This window comes from Nelusetta ayraudi, unplaced genomic scaffold (assembly GCF_046127955.1).
Source record: "Nelusetta ayraudi isolate G7.1 ecotype Tasmania unplaced genomic scaffold, CSIRO-AGI_Nayr_v1 ptg000008l, whole genome shotgun sequence".
Classification (NCBI taxonomy): domain Eukaryota; kingdom Metazoa; phylum Chordata; class Actinopteri; order Tetraodontiformes; family Monacanthidae; genus Nelusetta; species Nelusetta ayraudi.
The window spans coordinates 1,016,267-1,041,792 of NW_027466058.1; the positions used below are offsets into that span (position 1 = coordinate 1,016,267).

Sequence of the window (25,526 nt, forward strand, 5' to 3'; positions counted from 1 at the left end):
TTATTATTATTATTATTATTATTAATAATAATAATTTTTTTTTATTAGCTAGCCCTCTGTTCCACTAAGTCCGCTAAGCTAAATTGTGCTTCCCACAAAAGCACAACTTAGCTTTAGCTTCTTGCTAACACAGTCTCTGTTGTGAATATGAATACACGTGAGTATTTGAGGCGGTGGCGTCAGGTGGAGCGTAAGCTTGGCCAGCCAGCAATTCATTAACTGTACCAGTGAGGCATCAGTGCCCTTTGTGACATTACCAAGGGTTGACCGTACATTTTGTCAAGAAATAGACCTAAACAAAAAAAAAAGACTTCTCATCTCTGGGGAGTTTATAGACAGAATAGAGACACATACTATTGTTAGAGAACAATGACAACATATATTTTTTGGATAATATGGGATGCAAGTTAGATCACACAAAAAATACACAGAAAAACTGGTGCACTCAAAATCTTCTACAACTAGGAATGTTTTTTTTTGTTTAGTTTTTTTTAAAAAAATGACTAAACATTAACTTGTAATAATAATAATAATAATAATAATAATAATAATAATAATAACAATCTAATCTCTTGATGGAATATCAAAGATTCTGTTCAACCCTCACTGGCTTGAATCCTTCCTCTAAATATATATTTATATAAACAAAAATAGACTTGCAGCTCTTGGCATTGTTGCAGAGCTGAGAGAGGCAATCTGAAACCATCCCGACAGGAAAATAGACATTCGGTTAATGTTGACGTTACACAGAAACAGATGGACCGACAGCTCAAAGAAAAAAGAAAAGAAAAAAAGAAACACACTGAAGGAAGCCAATTTGAAATCTGCTCAAATGACAAGAAAGATACACTTTTAATCCAGCCTCCAGTCAGTGGAGGTGGTGGGTTTGTTGTTGTTGCTTTTTTATCACACTTTTCACTAAGTGGATTGATGTTCAAGACAGATTTGAAGGAGGAACCAAGTTTTTTTTTCCTGTCTGTTCCTGGACTTGTTTTTGACCGCCCCAGTTTGTATCGAGGGATTTGTTAAAAATGCTTTGTCTCTGAACTGGATCCCGTGATACCTGTGGAACACAACTCGCTAAATCTCCTACGAAAGAAAACTTTCTGTCACAGACTCAGCGGTGGCGACAGAAAAATGTGTCTGGTGCTTCATATTCTGCAGCGACTTGGCAAACAATGGTCCCTGTTTTAGGTCTCACGCAGGCCTCAGTCTTGAAGTAATGGGTTTCTCGTGTGAACCTCCATCAACAAAGCGAGCAGTGAATTTCGACTAAAATTTATGCAAAAGCATTGTAGTACATTCACGAAATACTTCATTTTTGCATCAACAATAATTATCATGTTTAACGTTTTGAGTGATTTGGTCTTAAGTTTTGAACCCGGGCAAGTGGTGCTGCATTCATCGCTCTTCCAGTCAACACGACAAGCTGTCAGGCACAGACCTTGTATATAAAAAAATGTTCTTCCTGCTGTGTGTTCCTTCGACGACCGGAATAAAAATTAGCACTGTGGGCCTTTTATTCTCCTAAATTCATCACACGCCTCGCAGAGATGAGGTGCATTTATGTGGCGGGGAGAGAAGGAGCGCTTTTTTTCAGACTCTATACGCTCCTCAGTCCAATTATCCCGGATCAAAGTCAGAAAAACGTTGGAGAGAAAAGTGTGGATAATAACAGCGAGACGTGACTCAGGTTTGGGGCTTTTGTCTGTTGCGCAGGCACAGGACCCCGAAGTGGAGGCAACGCGAATAACGAGCGCTGCCCTCACTTTTCATTTGAACTCATTTGCTCGGTGACTCACCGGCGAACAAAGGCAACGTATTTTTTATGTTCTCTCGTACGCACCCACTGCGACATTATCCCCTCTCGGCTGTCGGGTTACGCATGTGCGAACATTAACAGAGTGGACTTTGAAGTGGCAAAATACAGTAAATCTGGATTTGAAAACGTGAATCGGGTCGTTCCGCCCCGCCGCCGGCCGGGTCAGATCGCAAACGGTTTAACAACGTGAGATTTCTGCCCCGCAACACCGTCAGATCAAATTAGATTGGCATCATATTTTTATTGGCCCCCTTAGGGAGATCTGCGCCTTATACGTTGGGCTTAATAAGCAACGTGTCGAGAACAAAGGAGCGCAGTTGTCATGGTAATAATACAAAGATGGTAAAATGAAAGAGAAAATGCTGCCACATGGCCACATACCATCCTTGGCCTCGAGTGCACGGGCGCACAGTGCTAACTGGCTTTTGTGTCGTGTTTTATTGGTGAGTTTTTGGTTGTTTTTTTTGTTTTTTGTTTTTTACAGCATTTGAGTCTGCAATTAGGTATTGCGTGTCTCTTGCAGAGGGAAGCGCGAAAGCTTCTACATTGTACACACAGATGACAAAAATCTGCACTTTTGAGCAAATCCTCTTCTTTTCAAATCAGAGTGTTGCTTTGTTAATACTGACAAGTCGTTTGCCAAGAGTCATGGTTGGCATGAAGACTGCACCATGCTGTCCTTGAGTTCATCTTTCCCACCATTGCCGCATGAGTATTATCAGACCGAGGAGTTTTTTTTTCGGGTTCAAAGTAATTTGAGTGTTCTGTCAAAAGAAATGAGGTGCAGGTGTGAGTCTAGAGGCGACATCCAAAACAGACGGTTTCTCATTTGCGTCACAGCCGTGCAAAGAAACTACGAAACGAATGACACACCACCGTCAGATATGCCGTAAGTTTGAAGAAAAACTTTATTAGGTCAAACCCCTGTAAATACTGCAACAGCATTTCATTGATTTTTTTTTTTTTTTTTTGCAACAGCTGAGCAATAAAAAAAGACTTACAAAAGATTTTTTTTTTATGGCAACCACCTTAATTTTACACACACGTCATAAATACCATGAGCACGTCCCAGTCCTAAAACACTTTTACTTGATCGGATCACAAACGACACCTAAACATTCACACCTACGCACACTGCATACTCGCTATTTTAAAAACCAAACCTTGCATTAAAATAAGTAGTATTCATTACTATATATTAAATATTAGGAATATCTTATTAGTGTTGGTATGTTCGCCAATGTGCCATTCGAAAGTGGGGGACCAGAGGGGGGGGGGGGGATATAAAAACTACAACGTCAACACATCATTCAGTGAGCACGGAAAGGTACGTACCCCTCCCACCGAGACGGGGGAAAGTCAAATGTATAAATATGAGAGTTCTAAAGTGCATCTGTCAAAGACTGATTGAATGGAGAAAAAAAAAACAACACAAACACCCTATTTAAAAACCAACGGCTGACAAACTAGAAAATAGATACGTCTGAATGTGCAGCAGATATACTTTGCAACGACACGAACCAACATACAAACATGCACAAATGTTACTGTCGTGTATTTTAAGTACCGAAAGAAAGAAAGAAAGAAAGAAAGAAAGAAAGAAAGAAAGAAAGAGAGAAACAATAGTTCAAAGGGGATAATAAACATCTTCACGTTGCCCGGAAGGCGTCCGGTCAATCTGAACCGTAACTGCACAACGTCCATTTGTTCACACAATTCGAAATGAACTTGGCTGAGACGAAAAAGAAAAAGCACGCAGTGGTGAATAAAGTTCCTCCTTTTGTTGCTAGAAGTGAATGTAGAAAGTTAAGACCGTTCAGCTTCCTCCCCACCACACACACACAAAAAAACTAAAACCTGGGGCTCTTCAGGTGGCTCCCCGGGGCGAGGCCAGGTGCTGAGGAGGTCAGATCTTAGGCAGCTTGGGGGCGCTGACCAGAGGGTTGGTCTCCTGCAGGAACCGCCGGCCGGCGCTCTTGTAGTCGTAGGTGCAGTCGTGCGTCTCGGCGTAGCGGTGACTGCCGCAGAAGTTGTGACCACATCTGAGGAAAAAAACAAACAAATGCTCATATACTTAGACAGCTATATATATATATATATATATATAGATAGATAGATTCGCATTTCACTTGAACCGGAAATAAGGGTTTAAATATGAGAAACCCATTAATTATGCATTCTCTGGGGATTACTAACAAACTAGTGACTCAAATGCCCCATATCATCCTCATCATTTTAGATTTTTACTCCAAAGCCTGGACACCAGCACGACAGTCCAACTTAACGTGAAAACTATCCAGAAATCTCCACTGGTCTCCGGATGTTAGCATGTTTAGCCCTCTGTTTACGGCCTCCCGCAAAATGCTTGTGATCAGCGTCCTGCTTTAACTGATGCTTTGTTGTATTCTCTACACCAGGCATGGGCAAACTACGGCCCAAGGGCCGTATGCGGCCCGCCGAACTTGAAGAAATTACATTAATAGTAAGTATGTCATAAAACAATATGTATTTCATCATTTTTTTCAGAGTTTGAGTCGTTTCAATAAAGAGCTAAAGACCGTGGAGCTTCAAAGACAGATACTTTGTTTCAACGCGTTTGTTCATTTTCAATGATATTAAAGCACAAGTTTTCTACTGATCCTATGATATACTTTTCCCTCCTATGAGGTGGGGCACCGAAACACTCCATCCATCTGCTCCTGGTCCGGTCCCCTATGTCACATTGTAGAAGCCACCTCTGCGCTACACATTTATAAGCAGTGTAGAGAAATCAGCAGCTGCACTATCAGAGGGCGGAGCAAACGGGTCTCAAGAACGCTGACAAGTGGAACTGACAAGTGGCGCGATGGAAAGACATAAAGGACGGTCTTCTCTCATTTCCGGGGAGTTCATTGACGGGCTACAGACACGTATTATTGTTAAACATTCATTGAGGGATTATTTGCATAATGGAAACTTCAACTGGCATCGCTCAGCTGTTTTTTTTCTCCTTTATTTCAAGAGTCAGGAGGTCCTCTTTGAAAGTCCCCCCCCCTCCCTCCCCCGCTTTTTTCAGAGATCAGAGTTACGCGGCGTTGCGTCAGATTGTGTGTGCGCGGGCCGGACAAGAGCTCAGAGAGGGAGAGTAATCCCGCCCCGGTGTTGAAGAAAAGAGGAAAAAGCCAGTAATGCTGATAACTTGTGACAGAACAAGCGGTGAACAGACGTGCACACGCCAGGAGACAAAAAAAAAAAAAGAACTCCTCGAGAGCAAAGGCGGAAAAAGAGAAGAAGCTCTTTTTTTACATAAAAAGGGAGCATGAAGGAGAAGAATGTCAAAAAGTGATTGAGAGTGAGCCAGTGTGTGTGTGTGTGTGTGTGTGTGTGTGTGTGTGTGTGTGTGTGCGAGAGTGAGGAAAATGCCTGGAGGCGTCCCAACCTGCACTCGTAGCTGGTGGCCAGGCCGGTCTTCTTGCCACAGTGGAAGCAGTGCTTTGAGCTCTTCTTCCTGCCGCCAGTAGGACCCTTGACCGGAGGTAGGTGGAACGTCGGAGCGCCTGCCAGGCGAGGAGACAGTTTCAAGTGGACGGCGCGAGCTACGCTTCCAGCGCACAACTTTTTTTCTTTTTTTTTTTTAAAGCTTCAGACGCGTCACTGGCAACAGGGAAAAGAACTGCTCGGTAGTCCAACTGGGGAAAACGACACCTGCTCGGGAGGTTGGGTTGTAAAGTGAGGGCTAGCGATGCTTCATGGGCTTTACAACAGAGAAATAATAGTAATAATAGTATTAAAATTGATGCATGGAATTGGACGCTCGTTTCCATGTGCAGGAAGCCATTTGCGGGGAAATGCTCCGGCGTTGTGACACAAATTGTTGCGATTGTCATTATTTCTGGAAGACACGTCACAAATAAAACTATTTTCATGTCGTGGGACGCTGGTTTATGTCAGCTCGCCGTGGTGATAATCGTGCGGCTCAGCTGGGTGCGCAAGCTGCGGGGACGCAGATAAAGCTGACAGGCCCCCCCGATGAACGTACAGGAAGCTGCCTGTCAAGAGGCGGCAGCGGCAGCGGCAGCAACAGCAGCAGGAGGACCGGATTCTTGTTTGTCTGACACTCTGCGAACACACCACCAGCGACTGCTGGATCCAGTTCAAAATGACACACAAGGGTGCTTTTCTCCTCTCTGCCCTGCTAATTAAATGTTCCACCATAGGAACATTTTCAGACCTGAAATCAGCGGATTTAGCCCTGTGTTTACAGCCGCAGTCGAAAAGTGCTCGGTTTTGGCTTCCTGTCCGAGATGACGCTTTGATCGTTGGCCAAATACGAGTCTGGTGTGAGGGATGATTCACTTGCTGTGTTGTTTGGCTCACGGATTGCTGGTCTTGTCAGCCACTTGTGGCTATTTTTAAATCCATCTTCTTTTTTTTCCCCGCCCTTTCACAATGAGAATATTTCCTCCGAGGAAAATATAGACTTGTCTTTTCTGCGCCGCTCTAACAGTTTTATGGGAAACTCGTTCCTATACCACCTTCTACCTTGCAAAACTGCTCAAAAGTGAAGTCTTTTCATGCAACACTGTTAAAAAACTTGTAAAAGAAAAATTTCCACCTGCTCTTTTTCTCTTCTCAATTCCAAACAGATGCCGCGCGCTTAATTACAGTCTAACAAACCAAACATAATGATGAGCACTTTTCATCTTTGTTGAGTAAGCGTTGGCACGGAGAAGAAAAAAAAACAACCTGGTATAATCGCCGACAAATGAACAGTGTTTTCGCAAACACACTCAAACGGCCGCTGTGTACCGACATTTTTTTTTTTTTTTTTTTTTTTTTTTGCCACTTCAGCGGCTCCGTGTGCGACCGCGGGTCGGAGCGGAGGCAAACAGACAAGCCATTCACCTGCAGCCATTAGCTCGCTCGTCGAGAGCCGGCGAGCGGCGGCGCTGACACAGATCAGCAAACGTCTCATCGCTAAAGAAGCGGCGATCTCACCACTTAGCGCATCGATCGCCGCGTCTTTATCCACTCCCACGGTGACCAATGGCAGCGCGGCGGTGTCGCATGCTAATACGGCGGCGTCGCTCTCGCTGGGGTTGATGCCTTTATGATCCGCGCGCCGCTTCCGACACCGCGGAGGTGATGAATGCTTAAAAGGTCCGCGGTGCCTTGTAGCACTTTGCACAAACACGGGCTGTGGCTTTCACACAACAGCGCGTCTGCCGTGCGACTGCAGCTTTCAAAGAGCAGCGCCGGGATTCACGATTCAAGGCTGGAACATGAACTATTTCACTCCTGATTTGATGATGTGTGACGGCTCCTTTAAGGCGGGAAAAAAAACGTGGTGCCTTTGTCTTACCTATTCTCCCTAACGAAGATGCAACTCCACCTGCTGATGCAAGAGGGTCTTTGACCTGAAGATGACGGCAACAGGAAACAGGAAATGCATCACACATTTTGCAACGACTTTTCGCATCCTTTCCAGCAACAACAACAACAACAAAACCTTTTGCAGCGTCACACACACATTTGTCATTGCGTCACATCCACCTTGACTTTAAATAATGAAAAAGATTTCAGCCTTTGACGTATAACTTGTTCATCTACACCCGCATCCACTTCTAAGGCATCAGCTGCTGTTTGTGTAAAACATGTTCTGTTGTTATTGTTGTTATACATGTTCTTAAACACATATATACCTAAATATGTATATATACACATATATATATATGTACATACATACACGTATACATATACATACATATTAATGCATGCTCACCTTATAAGCAGCTGCGGCTCGGTGCAGTGGTGAGGTCTGACTCAAGAGCTCCTTCTGCAGGAGCCGGTTGGTTTGGCTGGAATGCAGCCCGGAGCCGAGACTCTCCTGTCCTGAGGCGGCGGCGGCAGTGAAAGGCATTGCCAGCGACAGCCCCAGACACTCTCCCAGACTCTCCCTGCCGCCAACGCTGCTGCTGCTGCTGTGCGCCGCCGGGGCCCTGGAGGACAGCGAGGCCAGGAGGTCGGAGCCGTTCATGGAGCCCAGCGGCTCCTTGCAGGCCTGGTTGGCCATCCTGGTGATGCTCCTGGCCTCCCTCTTGGAGATGAGCTCCGGCCTCCTGCCGGGCGACTCCACCTTGACGCCGCGGAGGCACGGCGCGCTCAGAGGGCAGGGGGACGCGCTGCCCGGCGTCAGCTGAACGGGGGAGAGCGCTCGGATGCCGGGTGCTGGCGACGGGGAGGGGGGGCTGACGTGAAACGACGTGCCGAGCAGCGTCCCGTCGGCCCTGCTGGTGAGGCCGTCGCCCGCGCCAAGCGTCCATGTGGCGAGCGGGGAGGGGGAGAGCGACATCTGCTGCTCGAGCGGGCGAGGAGCCCCCTCCGGCGGGGTGGAGACGTCCAGGCTGAGGGGGTCGGACAGCTCTCCGAATGGGACCCCCGGCTGCGACGGCACCACCAGGCCGGCGGCCTCCTCCAACAGACCCAGCCCGAGCGCGTCCGCCGCCGCCGTGTCGGCGGGGTCGAAGGTTGAGTGTGGGGGTCCCCTGATGCACAGCGGTGACAGCTGAGGGTAGACGCAGTCCCGCATCAGCCGGCCGCCACCGACGTCCAGCCGGGACACTTTGGTGGGAGGTCGGAGCTTGGCGAAGGGCACGCACGGCTCCTCCTCATGCAGCACGTAGCAGGAAGGCGAGCAGGGGGGCGGAGCCTGGCGTCTGGGGAAGGAGGAGCGGGCCGAGGTGGAGGCGCAGGGCGGAAACGGGGGCTCGGCAGGCTTCACGTCGGCGATCGGAGGTAGCTGCGCGTTGGGCTGCCAAGGCTGGCCGCCGCCGTGCGGGAAGGAGCGGAAGAGGCGGTGCTGGTGCCGCGTGCCGGGGGGTCCCAGGGAACCGGCGAAGGGGTGAGGGCTGAGTGGGGGGCGCGGCTTGACCATGGCCGTCTTCTTCGGCTGAAGAAGGCAAATGAGACAAAAGCCACGCGGCATTAAGGCAACACAGCATCTGAAACATCTCGCATCCTCCCTGACTCCCACTGGGCCTTCAAGGTGTGGAATTCTTTCCCTCCGTGAAACTCAAGAGCAGTTATGCGGATTAGGACACGTCGCCAGAGGCAAGTGCTAAATGGGTACATTTTCATTTCTGGGTGAACTATTCCTATAAAATGCAGGTATGAATTAATCATGAGCATTGCAACATGGAGCTCGGAGGATCTAATCAAGTGAAAATCCCCGTTTCCGTACAAACACATGCAAATCAGTCCTATGTGGGCTGAAAAATGTTTGTTTTTTTTCCGTCGGTGAATATGAGCAGGAATTGAAAAACACAAACAAATGCCGGCGCGCCCCAAAAAACAACCATCGCGAAAAGAAGGGCGTCATTTAGGTAATGGAAAAATAAAAAGATGTGCGACCACATCGGCACCCTCTTTGGTTGTAAAATTGAGTGAACTCTTTTTGGTCTTTCATTCCAGCAGATCCCAACCTTTTTGTTAAGGTTCATGTCCTCCATCTTAGCTTTGAGTTGCCTCATTTTGTTCATGGTAATGGAGTTTTCAAGGCTCTGCCGCGTCGCTGCGCCGCCCTCGACATCCTCCTCCTCCTCCTCCTCCGCACACACATTGTACACCGTACTACCGCTGGAAGAGTGCGAGAGACACAGAGCGCGGTTAGTGATTCAAGCACACTGGCAGCGGACTCAGTTCAGTGACCCTGCTCCTTCAAACACTTGACAATAAGAAAATAAGCTTGAACCAAGTTCACCACCAGCCGCACCAACTTTGATGCATCGTCACTTCTCAACAAAAAAAAAAGACTATTTTGGAGAATAACATATGGCGGACAGAATACCAATAAGGACGATGAAATAATATCATTATTCTAAAAAAAATACAATTTTTAATAAATAAATTGGATATCTGGTTTACAGTACAGTGTTTGCAAGTAATCTATTACAGAGTAATCCACTAGTGTAATTAAACTACTTTTTTAGGAACAGAGTAATGTAATGGGATAACTCTGGCAGAAATGGTAATTATATCATAATTACTTTATCGAGTAACGATTCCATTAATTTTCTGAAATATTTTGCAAGCTAAAAATGTCTGAAATTTAGAAAAACAACCGAAAACAATGATGTCGCAGACTGACGACGCAGCCGTGCTTGCAACGTCATTGATAGGCGATGACGCACCAAAAATGGAAATAGAAACATTATTCTGAGTCGATCTCGTCTAAATGAAAGAATGTTGTGGTTCGATGTGCGTTATGTGCAGGAAACAAGATGTTCTCAACTTTAGCAATTGATTGCTTAAGAAACAAAGTAGTTAAAGAAGTAATTAAATTACTTTTTAGCAATTTTCAGTAATCAGTAGTGGGATTACTTTCATGGCGTAATATCAACAACACTGTGCATAGAAAGCATATTAAAAAAATCTCAAACCTCAGAGATTCAGACAGCGGCGTCAGTGTCCCGTCTCCGCGATCAACCACCCTGAAGAAGTTCAACTGGTCGCCCTCGCGATACACGACAAATGTTACTTGTTTGTTGGCCTGGCTTTTCTCCCAGCCCTCCTCCTTGGTGCTCTCCATCAGATCTGCCACCTCTTTAATAGGATCCTCCAAGGTCACTGACGTGTCAGAGAGGGATTTGTGATTAAAAAGCCACTTGACAATGTCAGACTGACACACTCGTTTTTCAGCAAACAGCGTGACGATACAAACAGCCAAGAGCGGTGCGGCTGTACGGCTCTTTAGCTGGCTGCTTACCTCTGCGGGTGTTAATTGGTCCTCCCCTCAGAGCCAGGACGAGTTTTAAAGTGCAGCCTTCTGCAATCCTGCAAAAAAAAAAAAAACATCACAAAAAACAACCACCAATTAAAAAGTGTGAATAATTCTAACTGGTTGGGCGGAAATAGAAGTGGGCCCACTTAAAGATGAGAGGTGCATTTGAAGGGTTCGCGTTAAGAGATTCAGATTAACACAAACTAACTGGGGCTCTGATTGAACACAAACACGGCGCAACGCTAGCCAGCTTATGAAATGTGATTAGAGCGCTGCAGTGTGTTCAGCAAACCTCGCAATTTACCACCACAAGGCATTCATGTGGAAAATTGAGCGACAAGCCTTCATCACAAAAACAACCATCTACAGTCAGCAAAGCACAGCTGAATGAGGTCTGCATCTAATCAACCCGCACACATGGAGGGGCCAAGCTCTGTAATTACAGTACCGCCAGAGTGTCATTCATTTCATTTAGCTCTACATCAGTGGAGATGTAAAAAGAATAAAATAAAAAAATAAAATAAAAAAAAAGTTACATATTTCTCTGAAGACGCACTGAGCATATTGCTGAAACGACACTTGTTTTCACTTATTACAAGATCTGCGAAAACGAAAAGCTTTGAGACTCATTGATTTACCCGTAGTCATGCAGGCAATGTTCATCGTCCAGCTCCAGATTGTTCCAGATAAGGTGTTGCTGGGCAACAGGGATTCCTTCACAGACAGTTCAGGGGGACGGGGAAGAAAAACAAAATTGAAATAAACATTATAGGTGTTTAGGAACAAAAAATGAGGCTGACAAACTGGCAAAATGGGGACCAAGACCGCCAGAAGGAACGATACGCTTTCCATGACAATTCATGTCTGCCCCCTATAGACAGAACAACGTAATTGTTGAATAAGGGAATACGGACTCAATTTCCCAATAAACAGTGGTGGCCAAAATGATTTTTGCTACTTGGCATATTCATAAGGTTCCATGGTTTTTTGTTGAAATGGCCATTTAAAAATCCATAAAATAAAAGAAATATCTATAAATATGCTATATAAAACACAGAATTGAGTCATCATGGAGATGTAGGCCATCTCACACCCATAAAACAAGCTGGGCCCTATTTCAGCATGTCTGTATCACATAATCATGCTCCTTCACAAGAGAGGCTAAATTCCTTGTGCAATCACAGCCAGGTGTGATCGTGGCTGCTGGTGATGCAAGAGTCTTAGGACGCAGCTGTGTGATTATAACCAGCAATAGATGATTGTATAAAGTATATTAAAAGTGGATAAAAAACAGTAGGACTCATTTAATCTGATATTTGCAGTGCACCATTTGCATGCTTCATGAGGGGAAACATTTGAATGGTTTTGGTCACCAGACTATATATTATATTGTATTGTATTGCACATTGACCCCAGTGAGAGAAACATATGGGTGTCAAACCCCAAAAAGTTTCATACAGTTGGATTTAAAAAAAAAAAAATAATAAATTGATTGAAGTGATGGTTGTTCCTTCTAAATTTATTGGACAATTCTAGAAAGAATTGATACAAATTGATTCAAATAATCACATGCTTAACTTTCCATTAAGCATACAGAGGATCACACACTGCATGCTGCGGCATCCCTAAATTGATGTAAGCGACTGCACTTTCCCCCCTGCCATATAGATGCTGTGGGCGTCTAGCTCAATAAATGCATAATCCCAAAACATGCAGATTACAGATTAGTGATCTTACCCTCCAGCCTCTGGATCTTTGCTTTGACTGAAATGACAGCCTCGAATGGCAACACGCGCAGCTCAAAACAGGTCCCGGTCAGGGTCTCTATGAAGAGCTCCATCGTGTCGTAGAAGGGGAGTTTATAGTGAAAAGCTCCCATACTGTCGTCGTTGAAGAAGGGCGGCTCCTTCTTGTCAGTCATCTTGGCCAGTTGTGAAAGTGACTTTTTTGAGTTGAGTTGCTTAAATTGGGGGACAAGACCAAAACGGGTGCGAGAGGGACAGGCACTGCTCACATGCTTCACACATCATGTTACGTGTTCACAGCTGAAAGAGAGAAAAACGGTTTAGATGGTTTTAGGTTTTGTCCACCTCTGCAATTCAATGTTAAACATTCACATTACTGGCTCCGCATTGTTACAATCCAGAACTTCAAGAGGGGCATGGAACTTCTGTGTATTTAAATGACAAATAACATGCAGGTGTGGTCACTGTTTACCTTTCTACAGGTAATTGTGGAGAGACTTGTGGAGCATATGCTGCCTGAAGAAATATTTACAATGCAAGACAGGATACGGTTTTTGAGACCGTGTGTGTAGCGGGGGACACATGGACGTGCATTTCATTAAAGATTCAGTGCAGTACCTAAGGTCCTGGCCAACATTCAGGATCAGGTGTGTTACATAAGACCATCTGTGGAATGAGACGTCCTGAGCCTCACCACAGCCTTTGAAAGGTCATCCCAGCCACCCTTTAACATTTAATCTGTGCGCAGACTGAGGGCCAAATCCAGTCTTTATTTATTCAAGAAGACAAGCTTAATGGCACACTGAAAGTAACGCATTATATAACAATATCAGCTAAGAGACGCCGAAGGAGGCACCAGTCCACAAATTACAAAGGTGATAATGAGCTGCTGATCTCGAGGTTTTGATGTCCCTTTATTGTTTTATGTATGAGGCCCATTCTGACATTAATGGGCTTAATATCAGGCCATTGTCTGGACAAATTAACACGTAAGGGTGGATAATTACCGACTGATTGACTGACTATGTGAAAATGCAACCCTGTGTGAAGACAGGATTAACCCCGTTAACACTATAAAAGCACCAAGACAAGTGGGCGAAAAACAAATAACCTACTGTTGAGATAGCCACCGTTAGCTGCCTAACAACGGAGATGAATGAAGTTAGGAACGGTATCTAGACTGCTTAAACGGCAGATATTGGTCCAACCAGTTCATTTAAATCTATTTTGTTTCTTCGGAGTAGAAGCCCGATTGACTAATTGTGATAGTTAAGACTCACTTACCATTATCTTGTGCAATAACACTGCAGTGGCGTCCGTTTAGCCAACGCTGCTAACGTTAGCTTTCGTTGCCATGTTAGCCAACAACTCAAACAATGGCCACCTTTCTCTATAGAGCTAGCTGGCTAGCAGGATGCTAGGCTACATTTAGTGGCTTCTGTAGTATCCCGTCCGTTTAAAGGTCCGTCAGCGGTGGCGCTTCGCATACAAACCGAGAAGCTTTTCATCACGTTAAAAGGGGAAAACAAACATTACAAGCGGAAAAGGCTGGCGGGTGTCAACAGCCGCCCAGGTCCCCTTGTTGGCGAATCTGGCGACATCGTTTTACCTGTCAAACGCCGCTGAACGACACCTTTGTGAAAGACAGACGAATGAGCCAATTGACGTTACGGATTTTGGAGGGGGCGGGGCGATCAGCATTAAAAACGTGGAATTCAGTTTTTTGGCAAATAGCACCAAAGTGGACTTTTTGCTTCCGGCAAGTCTATATAGAGTAACCAGGACACTGTTTTTGAAACACTTTGACTATCTGACCACAGAAAGACAAGATCCGATTTTAGATTAAAAAACAAAACAAAAAAACCCTTAACCTGTCATGACATTTTATAATCAAATACTGCAAAACAAACAAACCAGCAAAAAAAAAATATATATATCCCGTTTCTCTCAGATGCCAGTGATTCGTGGTCACTACGAAAATCAACACGTTTCTCAAGCATCCTTTTTGTTTTAGTTAATAAAAATGAACTTCCTTTTTAATAATCACAGCCAAAGTTAAGAAAAATGACAATTTTTTTCCTCGATAAAGAACTTCTTTTTTTTAAAAAAAAAAAAATTAAATTCCTAAGACAGTGAGTGAGGACATTTTTTCATAATCACGGCATGGCACAAATCCAAAGGCATGTAATCTCAACATGGAAAAAAGAAAAAAGGGTAGAGATTTTCCCCCCAAAAAAAGAAATTACTGTTAATTTCTGCAGGCTTTTAGGCTAAGCATACAGTATGCTTATAAAGTGCTATTATGTCTCAGAAAGATTACAATATATAATTGGTACATAATACTGTACGATACTGAGATGATTTTCAAAGTAATTGTCAGCATATGACTAGAATAATTTTCATTTATGAATATATTTGCCAAAAATAAGTCCCAATATTTATATGAATTCAGATGCATAAATACTCTGTCAACAGTGCATTCGGTCCACAATCTTTCGGGGGTTCCATATGATATAATAATTCATCCAGCAATTAACAATCTTGATATGCAGAATAGTTCAGTTCCCAAAAGCGTTGAGTGGGTCATCAAATATGTTGCTTGAGTCTGCTGCTTTACTGGTTTCTTGAGACGGAGACGTCTTCTTAGATTTACTGGCAGCCTTCGGCACCGTTTTTGCTGCAGTCGAAGCAAAGATGTCATCTACACAAGGCAAAGAGACGGGCATAGCATGAAGTAAACAAAATTCCATTTTCTTCAATCACTATATGACAATTAAAACAATGTTTCTTACTACCGCTTACCCATGTCATCGTCAAAGATCGACTTGGTCTCCCCCTTCGATTTGGACTTGGGTTTTGGCTGTGTAGTGTCCGTAAGGTCAGCAAAAATATCAAAGTTGTCGTCGAACAAGTTGACATCAACTGCCGTTTTTTGCTTCTTTTGAACTTTAGGCACCGTGGCTGCATCATCCTGAGAACATAAAAATATAACAGCCAAAAAGTGAGAGTGAGTAAAAAAAATTTAAAAAAAAATGAAAATGCAATAAAATATAGAGGATAATAAAAGTACATTAGATACCTGGAAGATGTCCTGCTTGGAGACGTTACTACCAGTTTCTTTACTACTTGTGGACGTGGGGGTTGAACTGCTGCTAAATCTAAAAATGTCCTCGTCCTCGTCGTCTTCGTCCAGAAAGGCCGCGTGTTTCGCCTCTTTTTTCGACGTCGGCTTCGCTCTCTGGAAAAGATCGTCCATGTCGTCGTCGAAAATGGATGGCACGCTGCTCTTGTCCTTGCTCGAGCTCGAATCGCTGGTCGCTTGAGGTGGCAGAGTCTTGGAGGCCCGTCTGGTGGAGGAGGTGCTGGAGGAGGAGCTTGAGGCCGAGGCGCTCGAGGCCGAGGTGACGCCAAACAGGCCGTCGGAGGCAAAGATGTCGTAGTCATCAGAAGCTGGCAGCAATTTGCTACGGCCGGCGTTTTTACTGGGTTCCTTCTTGGACTCGGGCAGCGTCAGCACGTGAGGTCTGGGGGCGGCTTCAGGAAGAGTGGCGGACGACACCGAGGCAGTGGGTTTAGTTGAGATCTCGGGTGTTGGACTGCCATTTGCCTGGCTGTTCTCGTCTGACGAAGGCGCAGCTGAGGCAGCGAGACTCGAGCTGGGCTTCGAAACGTCACTGCTTTTACTCTGGTCTGCTACGGATCTTTGGGCCGCCTGCTGCCTCGCTGTTCTGGACGGCGGCCTCCGCTGTGCTGCAACCTTGGCGCGAGTCTGCAGAACAGAGGTTTTACAATCATCAGCGAAGAGCTCTCAGCTGTGGTGAACCGCTTATGGTTGGCGGGGGAAGGCTAGAGGCGGAACGATGGGAACCAAAACCAAACCTTGTGAGTGCTCTGCAGGGTCGTGATCTGAGCTGGAGAGTCGAAGCTCACACCTTCCACAGCGTGCTTGCCAGCTTGGGCTTCCACAGGAGTTGAGGCAGAGCTGGAGACGGGCACCTTGAAGGGGGAACGGTCGTCCGTGCTGGGAGAAACACTAGTGGCTGCTGACAGAGTGGGGGCGGCGCCGGGGAGCAAGGCAGCAGGGTTGATCATCAGATTGGCCTGAATAGCACAGACAGAGATGTACATAATGGAATTACTTCAAAGGCCAAGTAAAGACTTCATGAAGGATGAGAAGCGTTCATCAGACTTTCAAGATGCAGTGCGGTTTGGCTGGTGCAGTGGAAAGTGAAGCGGCAACTACTGTCGATGGAAGTGAAACAGCAGCGAGACAGGAACATGATGTGAAACTAAGAGTGAGCAGATGTTTCCAGTTCATTACAACTAAAACCAAGACAGAGAGAAAGAGAGAGAGAGAGAGAGAGAGAGAGAGAGAGAGAGAGAGAGAGAGAGAGAGAGAGAGAGAGAGAGAGAGAGAGAGAGAGAGAGAGAGAGAGACAGAGAGCGAGAGAGAGACAGAGAGACAGAGAGAGAGGGGGAGAGCGAGCGAGCTGATATGAAATGGCTGAAACATGCTATAATATGAGCTAAGCTGGAAATATGAAAAAGCAAAGACAAAGACACTTTAAAGTGACAAGGATGCGAGTGGAAAAAGAAAAGTCTCTTCTGAGTGCAGGAATGGAGGTTTTCGATTTGTGAAATGATTATAAATTACTTGGAGTTTCCCAATCCTTGACGAGGGATCTTTAGGTTTTACAGGACTTGGTGCAGGTTTCTGTGTGGTCAGATTACAGCAGGTTCAGAAATCAACTCCATTTAAAAAAAAAATAAAAAAAATGACAACAATCTCTACAGGTGGTAAAGTAGCCGAAACAGAGCCACCTTTGGGGTGTTTGTAGCCCCGAGAACACAGCTCTAATACATTTTTACTGCCGTTTGCTTTTGCAGCAGACTCACCTGAGCTTCTGATGGAGATTCTGGGCTCAACAGTGCTTTGTTGTTGGGTTTGCTGCTCTTCTCTGGTACTTTCTGTTATTGAAGGTAAAAGGGGTAGGGGATACAAGATTGAAAAGAGGTTTTGTGATCGAATATTCAGGGTTCACTTCCTTGAATGGCCGATCTGTCTTTCCATTGTTGTTCAAGATAGCAAAAATTTCCACAGGATTGTAATTATTAAGAACATGATCAAGGGACTACCGGAGGAGGCTCCTTTGTCTTGATGGAACCGAAGAGGTCGTCCTCATCGTCGTCGGAAAACAGACTCGGGACCACCGGCTTCGCTGCGCTGGACTTTGAATTCTACGAGCAAAAACGGTCGAGTGAAGTCATGCTTTCCTATAATATGGTTGGAAAAAATAAAGCAAAAGAGATATTTAGATTGACTGTACTGACTGCAGCCTTCCCTGCGGCGGAGAAGAGGTCCACGTCTGGGTCGTTGTCCTTCTGCTGCGCATGACTGAACAGCAGCTCCTCGTCCTGAAACACACCTGTGCTCTTGGCTTGCTGCTTCTCCTCGGCGGGCTGTTGGATTGAAAGGCGGCGCACACACACAGACACGTGACGGTGCCGCAGCTGCAGAAGGCACACACACGCACACACGCACACACGCACACACACATACCTTTGCTGCGTTCTTATCCGCTGCTTTGCTCGGAGCGAAGACGGGCTCGCTCCGGTCCGACTCCTCTTCCTCGTCATCCTGGTCGTCGAAAAGGCTGACGGCACTTTTCTTGACTTTCTCTTCCTTCTTAGACATTGGTGGCGGCCTGCTCTTTGACAGGAAGCCGTCGTCGTCGTCGTCGTCGTCGTCGTCGTCGTCGTCGTCAGGTTTATCCAGCGGACTCTTCGCCTGCTTGCTGGCAAAGACGTCGATGCCTCCGAACAGACTGACGGCTCCGGCGGGTTTCTTTTTGCCCTCGCTGCTCTCCGGCGAGGCGGATGTTGGGACGGTCTCGGGGGTCTTCGTCAGTGCTGGCTTTGTCCGCTCTGAGGGTTTGTCCTCCGATGGCGTCTTTGACGTGACGGGTTCCTCGGTTTTCTCTACTTGCGTAGGCGGCAGGGAAGCAGCAGCAGGTTTCTAAAGAGAGCAAGAGTTGAAAACAATGCATGTTTGAGACTTTTAGCCTTTCTCTCTCTCTTTCCAACAGTTCATCCATATATCTCAAAAGTTGGACTTAACTGAATGATGGCACATTCAAGTGGAAAATGCTCCAATTGGATGGATGAAGCCAGTGTTAGCAGTTAATATTGAAACACCTGATTAATTTAGTGATGCACAGTTTTCACTCACTGTTTTAGTCTCTATTTCAAGAGTGCAACGATACTCATCTGCCAGGATCTCAGAGGAGGTGTTTTTTTTGATGATGAACTGACTTCAGAGTTATCCTAGACTCGTGAGTGATCTAAAGAAGCACTTTAAAAACCATCTTCAGGCAAAATTCCCAGATGGTTTATGAACTCACATTAGCGGGAGGCACCGGCGCGCTCGTACTGGCAGCGGGTTTGGCGCCGAAGAGACCCCTGTTAAAATCATCATCCTCGTCTTCAAAAAGCAGAGATACTTTTTGGGGCTTCTTCTGACTGTGTAATGGAACAGGAGAATAGAGAAGAATTTAGTGGTGAAACGTCACTTGCTTGAACACCGTAGGTTAAAAACAACATCATGTGGAATACCTCGTCTCTTTTTGGGGAGCAAACAGGTCGTCGTCAGCGTCATCGAAGAGGCTCCTGTGGGACGTCTTGGCACTTGGGAGGCCAGAGGGGGCGCTGGCACTGGGTTTCATCCCTCCTGTCTTGACCTCCGGTTTCCCGGCGCTACTTTTAGAACTCTGCCACTGCTCCTGTTATTTGGACATTCAGGTAATATGAGGCAGCTGACTTGTTTATTGCATTAAATGTCGGTGCTCTTTGTTGAAATGCTCTGTGTGTTCCTGTACCTCGTCATCACTGAAGAGGGAGCCGGAAGCAGCCTTGCTGGGCTGAGGCGTGGCCGCCTTAGCTCGACTACTTTTAGGATTCGAGTTCACCGCGGATGCAAAGAGATCCTGCAAGAAGAGGAAACAGTTTTTTTTTTATAGCTAAAATGACCTGACCTGAATAGGTTTCGTGCCAGTACGAGACATTTTGCGGAATATTTCACCTCTTCTTCCTCATCGTCAAACAGTGACAAAGCGGCCTTGCTGGTTTTGCTGTGGCTTGAGATTTCAGGTTTAGATTTGCTCTTGGGGATGGCTGGGAATTCCTAGGAAAAAACAAACAAACATAAAATGAAAAAAAAAATCCCTAACATACTGCCTGTTCATCACCTGTTGTGAGTTTAACAGCTTTACCTGTGAGTCTTCGTCATCAGAGAAGAGGCCTCTGACTGGAAGTTTCTGAGGTGGCTTGACTGCAGCCTTCACACTGTCTGGAGCAGGGCCATTCTGAAAAGTGCAACAATGAAAGATAGATTTTCAAAGGCGTTTCAGGTAAAAGCGCAAAACAAATACAATGTATCATGATTATTATTATATGATCTTAGTGTGCGAAAATGAAAGGGGATGACAGACCAACAGTAAACATTCTTTTTAAAAAACGGACTTAATTACACTTAAACTATACAGCAGACAGCTTATTATCAATCATTATATGGTCTATATTACTCGGATATTAATTATCAATATAGTGCATTGCAAATATTGCAAAAGCCTTGTGAGCTCTGAGATAGTTTTTGTTTTATTTATCTAGATATGTTTTCTTTGGAATGACATCTAAGAATTTTTGTTTGTAAAAATGCCTAAATGTAATAGACCATTGAATAACCAAGTTAGTGATTATATGAGGAACTCAGCATGTCCTCAAAACTGAAGTTAATGCGTTATGACAATACTGCAAGAAATAGAGAACACATGATGACCTGGAACTCTGATGGTTCAATGGTGGGAGGTGCAATATGTTTGATTTACTCACAGACTGACAACACAGATTGCCATAATATAAATATTTGCTCAGCAAACACTTCCTTTTGTGTGTGCAAACAGAGACAATTGGATTTGGTCAGGAGTTGTGAGACGGCGAGAGAGAGGGGAAAAAAAAGGACAATGATCTATTCAGACCTCCTCAGATTTGTTGGACTCCTCGCTGGTGGAAGGCCGGCGTTTTTTCAAGCCCTCGTTGAGCAAGCTTTTTGTCCCGGGGCCGAACAGGGAGATGGCTCCTGCCGGCATCTGAACACAACATTGAATCATCAAATCATCCAAACTAGGAGACATCAAGTTCCACCACATGTGGATATTTACCTTTTTCTCCGGTTGTTTCGGCTGCTCTTTCTCCGCCTCTTTCTTGCTCGCGGTCGGCGTGCTGTACTTCTCGCTGAAAATGTCGGTGTCCTCATCATCCTCCGCGAACAGATCGATGGGTTTCTTGGCTCCGACTTTCTCCCGTTGGGCTGTAAAAAGAAGGGCATCAAAGCTGTGTGCGCCGCCAGAGCTTCAGCGATCGTTAGCAGGAATGGACCCGCACTTACCGGGCTCTTTCTGACTTTTACCGCTGAAGAAGTCGTCTTCGCCATCCTCGTCTTCAAACAGACCGCCTCCACCAACGCTGCCCCCTGCAGGAACCTGCCTGACCGCTGTCGGAGTCCCGTCCTCTTTGCTCCCCACGGAATCAGAGTCGTTCCGCGCGCCAAACAGGTTGTTGTCTGGAGAGAGGAGAGGATCCGGTTGGTGGAGGAAGGCCAAGGAAGGGAAGAAATGTCAGCGCTCGCCCTGAAGCAGATACCTGGCAAAACTGATACAGCACCCGCGAGAATCTTCTTTCCGGCTCTGTCAGAATCTTCAACAGAAAAGAGAGATTCGCGGTTTTTCCGTCTGCATTTTCATTCCTCTACTGGATTCGTTGCACACGTTTCTTCAGACGGTGCATCCTACCTGCACTCTTCAGGCTTTCATTGCGGACTTTTCTCTCTTCAGCCACCGGAGGTTTTGGCTCTTCAGAGAACAGGTCACCCTGGAAAGTACGTCAGAAGGCACGGATTAAAGTGTTAGCGGCAGGTTTGTGAAAGCTGGTGGCTGGTAGAGCGAGGGAGACGCTTAACGAACCCCGTCGTCATCGTCGAAGAGACCCCTCCCCCCACTGAAGAGGCCACTTTTTCCGCCGAAAGGCGAGAAGTCGTCGTTGTCCAAGCTCGGCGGCTTGAACATGTCGTCGTTGTCATCGTCAGCTGTGAAGTTTATGAACAGGTTGTTTACCGCGCAGACAAAGTGAAAGTAGAGTTGTGAAAAATGAAAAACTAAATTCAAAGAAATGGAAAAAAATGAAGGATGGATGGAAGTCCTACCCTGTTGTTTTGGAGGCTTTGGTTCTTTTTTGCTTTTACTTTTCTTCTTGGATGCCAATGCTTCCAAGTCATGACATGGCAGGAAAAGAAAATCCATGAACGTGCACATGCAACAATGGCACTCATCTCCAATGGAAACACACTGGTGTCTTTTCCATAAATTAAACATGAAGAGCAGCATCATTTATCAGCAGAGGGTTTAAAACGAACGACGGTGACTTACAGGCCCGGTCTCCCTCCGCTCTCCCGACCACCTCGCCTTTGATTCTGGCTGCCAGCTCATCAGCGAAAGAGGACGGACCCGCTCTCTAAATGTGATGAAACACAACGTTTATTTCTTGGCACACGTCTGATCAGTTTCGTCCTCGGATACCAAAACAAGGATAAAGTCCTCTTATAAACCGCATGAGAAAAGTTGAAACAGGCTTACTGTGGCGTCATCATCCTCGTCGTCCCTATCCGACTCTCCAAATATGTCAGAATCCTCCTCCTCATCATCATCCTCCTCCTCCTCTTCATCGTCATCATAACTCAAAATGGATGATTTCTGGGCGAGCGCAGGAGGAAACACAAATTCATTTTGTGTTCCAATTAAATCTTCAATGGATTTGACCAGCAGGTTGGTTGCTTACCTTTGCGATATTATTGTGACCTTCTTCCTCTTGATCAAAATCTTCATCTGAATGCTGTTGAAAAAAACACAATGGTTAAAAAAGCAAGAAAAGGCCTCGACATTGTAGTGAAAGAAAATGATGAATGATCTTACATCGCTCTCTTTGTCATCGCCACTTTCAAGCTCTCTGTCGCTGTCCACTGACATTTCTGCACAGACAATCACATGTGAGTGGTGGACAGATTCCCAAGACTTAAAGGGGGAAGTGGACAAAACACGACCACTGTCTCACCGTCGCTCGAGAGGTCACCGAGGCCTACATCATCTTGCTCCATGAAAGCCTTGGAACCAATCAGATACGGGAGGGGTCTGTCCGCGTACAGGTCCTGCAAGACAAGGGAGCCGTCACATGCGTGCATGCATGTCGAAGTACGTTACAAAGCGAAGACGCATTCCAATGCTAATACAGCGACGCTGCTGTCAGCTTCAGAGGCCCACCTTGGGCTCCAAGATGGCCTCCACTTTGTCGGGGACCTCCTCGTCCTCCGAATCCGAATTCCCTGCTTTGATGTCCAGATGCTCGAAGGCAGACTCCAGCACCCGCAGGCCGTAGTTCACAGCTTCCTGCATCTTTGGGATTAACTCGGCCTCTTTCTGTTCTCGAGTCTTCTCCTTTTGAGGGAAACGTTAAATAGGTCAAACACCGCTTTTATTTCTGAAGCAGCCTTGAAAACGATATTGCAGAGTGAGTTTCGAACCTGTTCGGGTTGCTTATTCGTCCCGTCGGGCTTGACCGCCTCCTCTACCTCTTCGTCATACACTCTCTGCAGAGGGCAGCAAAGCCAAAAGAAGTGTTTGGTTACTAACGGGCCTCTGTGTGAGTTGCCCTCACATGCAGGCTCACATTTGTGACAGTTGTTGTTGTGCAACGAGCGTAACAGAAGTGAAAGAAGAAAGTCCCAGTGTGGTGGATTACATTCTCTATGAACTGCGTGTTGGAAAGCATGAGGAAATCGTTGAAGACGGAGTGCAGGCAGCTGTCCGTGGCCTTGGTGTCACGGATTAGACTGTCCAGCTGCTTCTCAATCTCATGCGTCTTTGACAGCATTTTCTGGGAGAAGTCTTGAAGGAAGAGGAAGAGCTGTGAAGTGAAAACGGGGAAATTGTGTAGAAATCATCAGTTGCAGAAACACACGACACTAAGCGCAACGCATTTCATGATCTCAAAACTGACTGCATGGAGAAAACTGATCCCAAATCTACGGTAATTCATATCCGTGAGGAGAGTTTGTGGCTCACCCCTGTGTCGGCCGCCAAGGACCAGCTGGCACCGCTCTGCTGCATCTCCTCCAGAGTCCAGGGTCTCTCCCAAATCTGAGCATCTTTGTCGAGGGTTCCATTCCTGCTGGGACCATTTGATATCCCCCCCGGCGGGCCACTCATCTTGTCTCAGATGGCTTGTTTCTGTCAAGGTAATTAATAAATCATTTGATCATTTGGTCATTTTAAAGGCAAATATTTAGCTATTTTTAGATTACTTTTCATATCAATCTTCAGTGACGCTCAATGATGAAGTGTCACGAAGGGAACGAAAAAAGACTTAGTAGTAGACGTAGTTTTAGAAAATCTGGGTCATTGGTCAAGTAAGTAAAGGTTGATTCCTCATTTTTGAATACTGACAGGCTTGAGACAGACATATTGTTGCATAGATGTGTGTGATTAGTGTATTGCAAGTAATTCAGCTCATGATCAGCAGTGATGAGACTGATGAAACATAAAGCCTTCAATATGTATTTAGCAGGATCCCCATAAGCTGTGCCCCAAGGCGCTGCTAGCTAATATTTTCAATGAGGCCACCATTCAGGAAAACAATTTCCTGGCTCACACTGAATCAATACCTGCATTCTCACCACACCAGGTGCAGTGGTTGATAAGGAAACTTGGATCTAAGACAAACGACAGGACAATCAGTAGGCAGGACAAATAAAATCACACATGGTGACAAGCGCTCTGCCTGGAACTGCCCTCTGATCAAAGGTTTGAACTCGTCCCAGTAAAACAGGCCAGGCACCAACATCTTTCTATATATGTGTAAAGGTTCCTGTTGCGCCTGCATCAGTGACAATCAACGGCATGAGCACCGATAAGCAATACTTTTCCAAAACTGATAAAATAATATCGAGTGTCGTTGCCGTGATTTTATACGCTTCCTATGTTTGTTTGTACATCCAAGTGTCCCCGAAGTAGCCTGAGATGTATACAACTCCAGCAGCAAACATTAACCTAGACTTTGTTTGGCGTATTGATGCTAAACTGGAAGCAGAAGAAGCGAACAGGAGCGGTTACGCTCACGGGTTGCAAGCGACATGAGAAGACGCCTAAATTCCATTTTCTCCCACCAGCATTCATATTCAAATGGGCTCCTTCCGACAGAGAAAGCGAGGACTGTTTGGCTAGCAGCTAGCTCTGCTAAGCTAGCCAGCAGCAGCACCAACCTGCACCTGTGCCGAGCCGCGCGCTCGGGGAAAAAACTCGAACGTGTCCGGAGCCTCCCGCTTACCTCGAACACCTCCGCTCGACGGCAGCTCACGACGCTCGGCCGCCAGGAACAGCGTGAAAAACAGTATCGATTATGCTAAGTTTGGCCCTTTCCTCATTGGTCTGCTGACAGGTCAGCCATGTTCCGTCTGCAGATAGTCACCTGACTGGCGTTGCATAGTAACCCGGAGAGGGTGGGCGGGGCCCGCCGAGGAGAGCACACTGACACCGCTGGCTGGCTGGCGAACCAGCAGCAGCAGCAGCCTCGGGACTCCTTTCTTCAAACAAGGGGATGTATTTTTCACGGCTTAAGTTTACTTTCTACACACACTGTTTGCACTCTCTACTTTGCATTGATCCACATTTCATGTGACTCGGTCACATTGGTAAAAAAAAAAAAAAAAAAAAAAAAAACAACAACAACACGTGCAGTGCTAAATGTAGCAGGAACTTGATAGCAGCAGTGCAGAACGTTCCATTCTTGAAGCAGGGGATTTTATTTTATTATTATTATTATTTTTTTTTACATGTGAAATGCTATGAGTAAGACATTAAATACCAAATGATCTGCCATGAGACGATTAGAAGTCAGAGTTATCTTTCCGACTCAAAAAAAAGCAATCACATTACGTTAAACCCAAACGAGCGGGCAAAGGTTTCCTGAGTGACCACATCTCATTCTCTCAATTTGTAGCATCTGACACAAATTACATGGTTTGTGCATGGAGCCAATTTTCCCTGGGTGATGCGTCTTGAGTGCAGCATGTTGTCGAACTCCATGACAACAGTCCCTC

General features: G+C 45.7%; 2 protein-coding genes across 6 annotated transcripts; both read right to left on the bottom strand.

Annotated features, from left to right (window-relative positions):
- Positions 1-2,712: 2,712 nt before the first annotated feature.
- zfand4 (zinc finger, AN1-type domain 4) lies at positions 2,713-13,975 on the bottom strand. Of its 2 annotated transcripts, XM_076018552.1 has the most exons (10): positions 13,610-13,975; positions 12,318-12,625; positions 11,219-11,294; positions 10,566-10,633; positions 10,240-10,426; positions 9,283-9,436; positions 7,584-8,750; positions 7,164-7,218; positions 5,241-5,358; positions 2,713-3,864 (listed from the first exon to the last, which is right to left on the bottom strand). In XM_076018552.1, exons 2-10 carry the CDS (start codon positions 12,499-12,501, stop codon positions 3,729-3,731), a joined length of 2,145 nt encoding a protein of 714 aa, XP_075874667.1. In that variant the 5' UTR covers positions 12,502-12,625; positions 13,610-13,975; the 3' UTR covers positions 2,713-3,728. The 2 variants fall into 2 exon arrangements, with proteins under 2 accessions (XP_075874667.1, XP_075874666.1); XM_076018551.1 differs by lacking the exon at positions 7,164-7,218.
- Positions 13,976-14,196: 221 nt separating this feature from the next.
- washc2c (WASH complex subunit 2C) lies at positions 14,197-24,913 on the bottom strand. 4 transcript variants are annotated; one of them, XM_076018546.1, is made up of 31 exons: positions 24,755-24,913; positions 23,494-23,658; positions 23,171-23,335; positions 22,953-23,018; positions 22,693-22,866; positions 22,487-22,580; positions 22,348-22,403; positions 22,214-22,267; positions 22,012-22,128; positions 21,805-21,889; positions 21,582-21,641; positions 21,343-21,464; positions 21,172-21,250; positions 21,023-21,076; positions 20,790-20,942; positions 20,542-20,690; positions 20,359-20,469; positions 19,594-19,686; positions 19,404-19,505; positions 19,201-19,308; positions 18,938-19,104; positions 18,727-18,844; positions 17,886-18,341; positions 17,657-17,785; positions 17,462-17,563; positions 17,222-17,293; positions 16,980-17,039; positions 16,205-16,426; positions 15,405-16,094; positions 15,128-15,296; positions 14,197-15,026 (listed from the first exon to the last, which is right to left on the bottom strand). In XM_076018546.1, the coding sequence occupies exons 2-31, from the start codon at positions 23,635-23,637 to the stop codon at positions 14,884-14,886; spliced, it is 4,314 nt and encodes a 1,437-aa protein (XP_075874661.1). In that variant the 5' UTR covers positions 23,638-23,658; positions 24,755-24,913; the 3' UTR covers positions 14,197-14,883. The 4 variants fall into 4 exon arrangements, with proteins under 4 accessions (XP_075874661.1, XP_075874659.1, XP_075874658.1 ...); XM_076018544.1 differs by having other exon boundaries at positions 20,784-20,942; XM_076018543.1 differs by having other exon boundaries at positions 20,769-20,942.
- Positions 24,914-25,526: the final 613 nt, after the last annotated feature.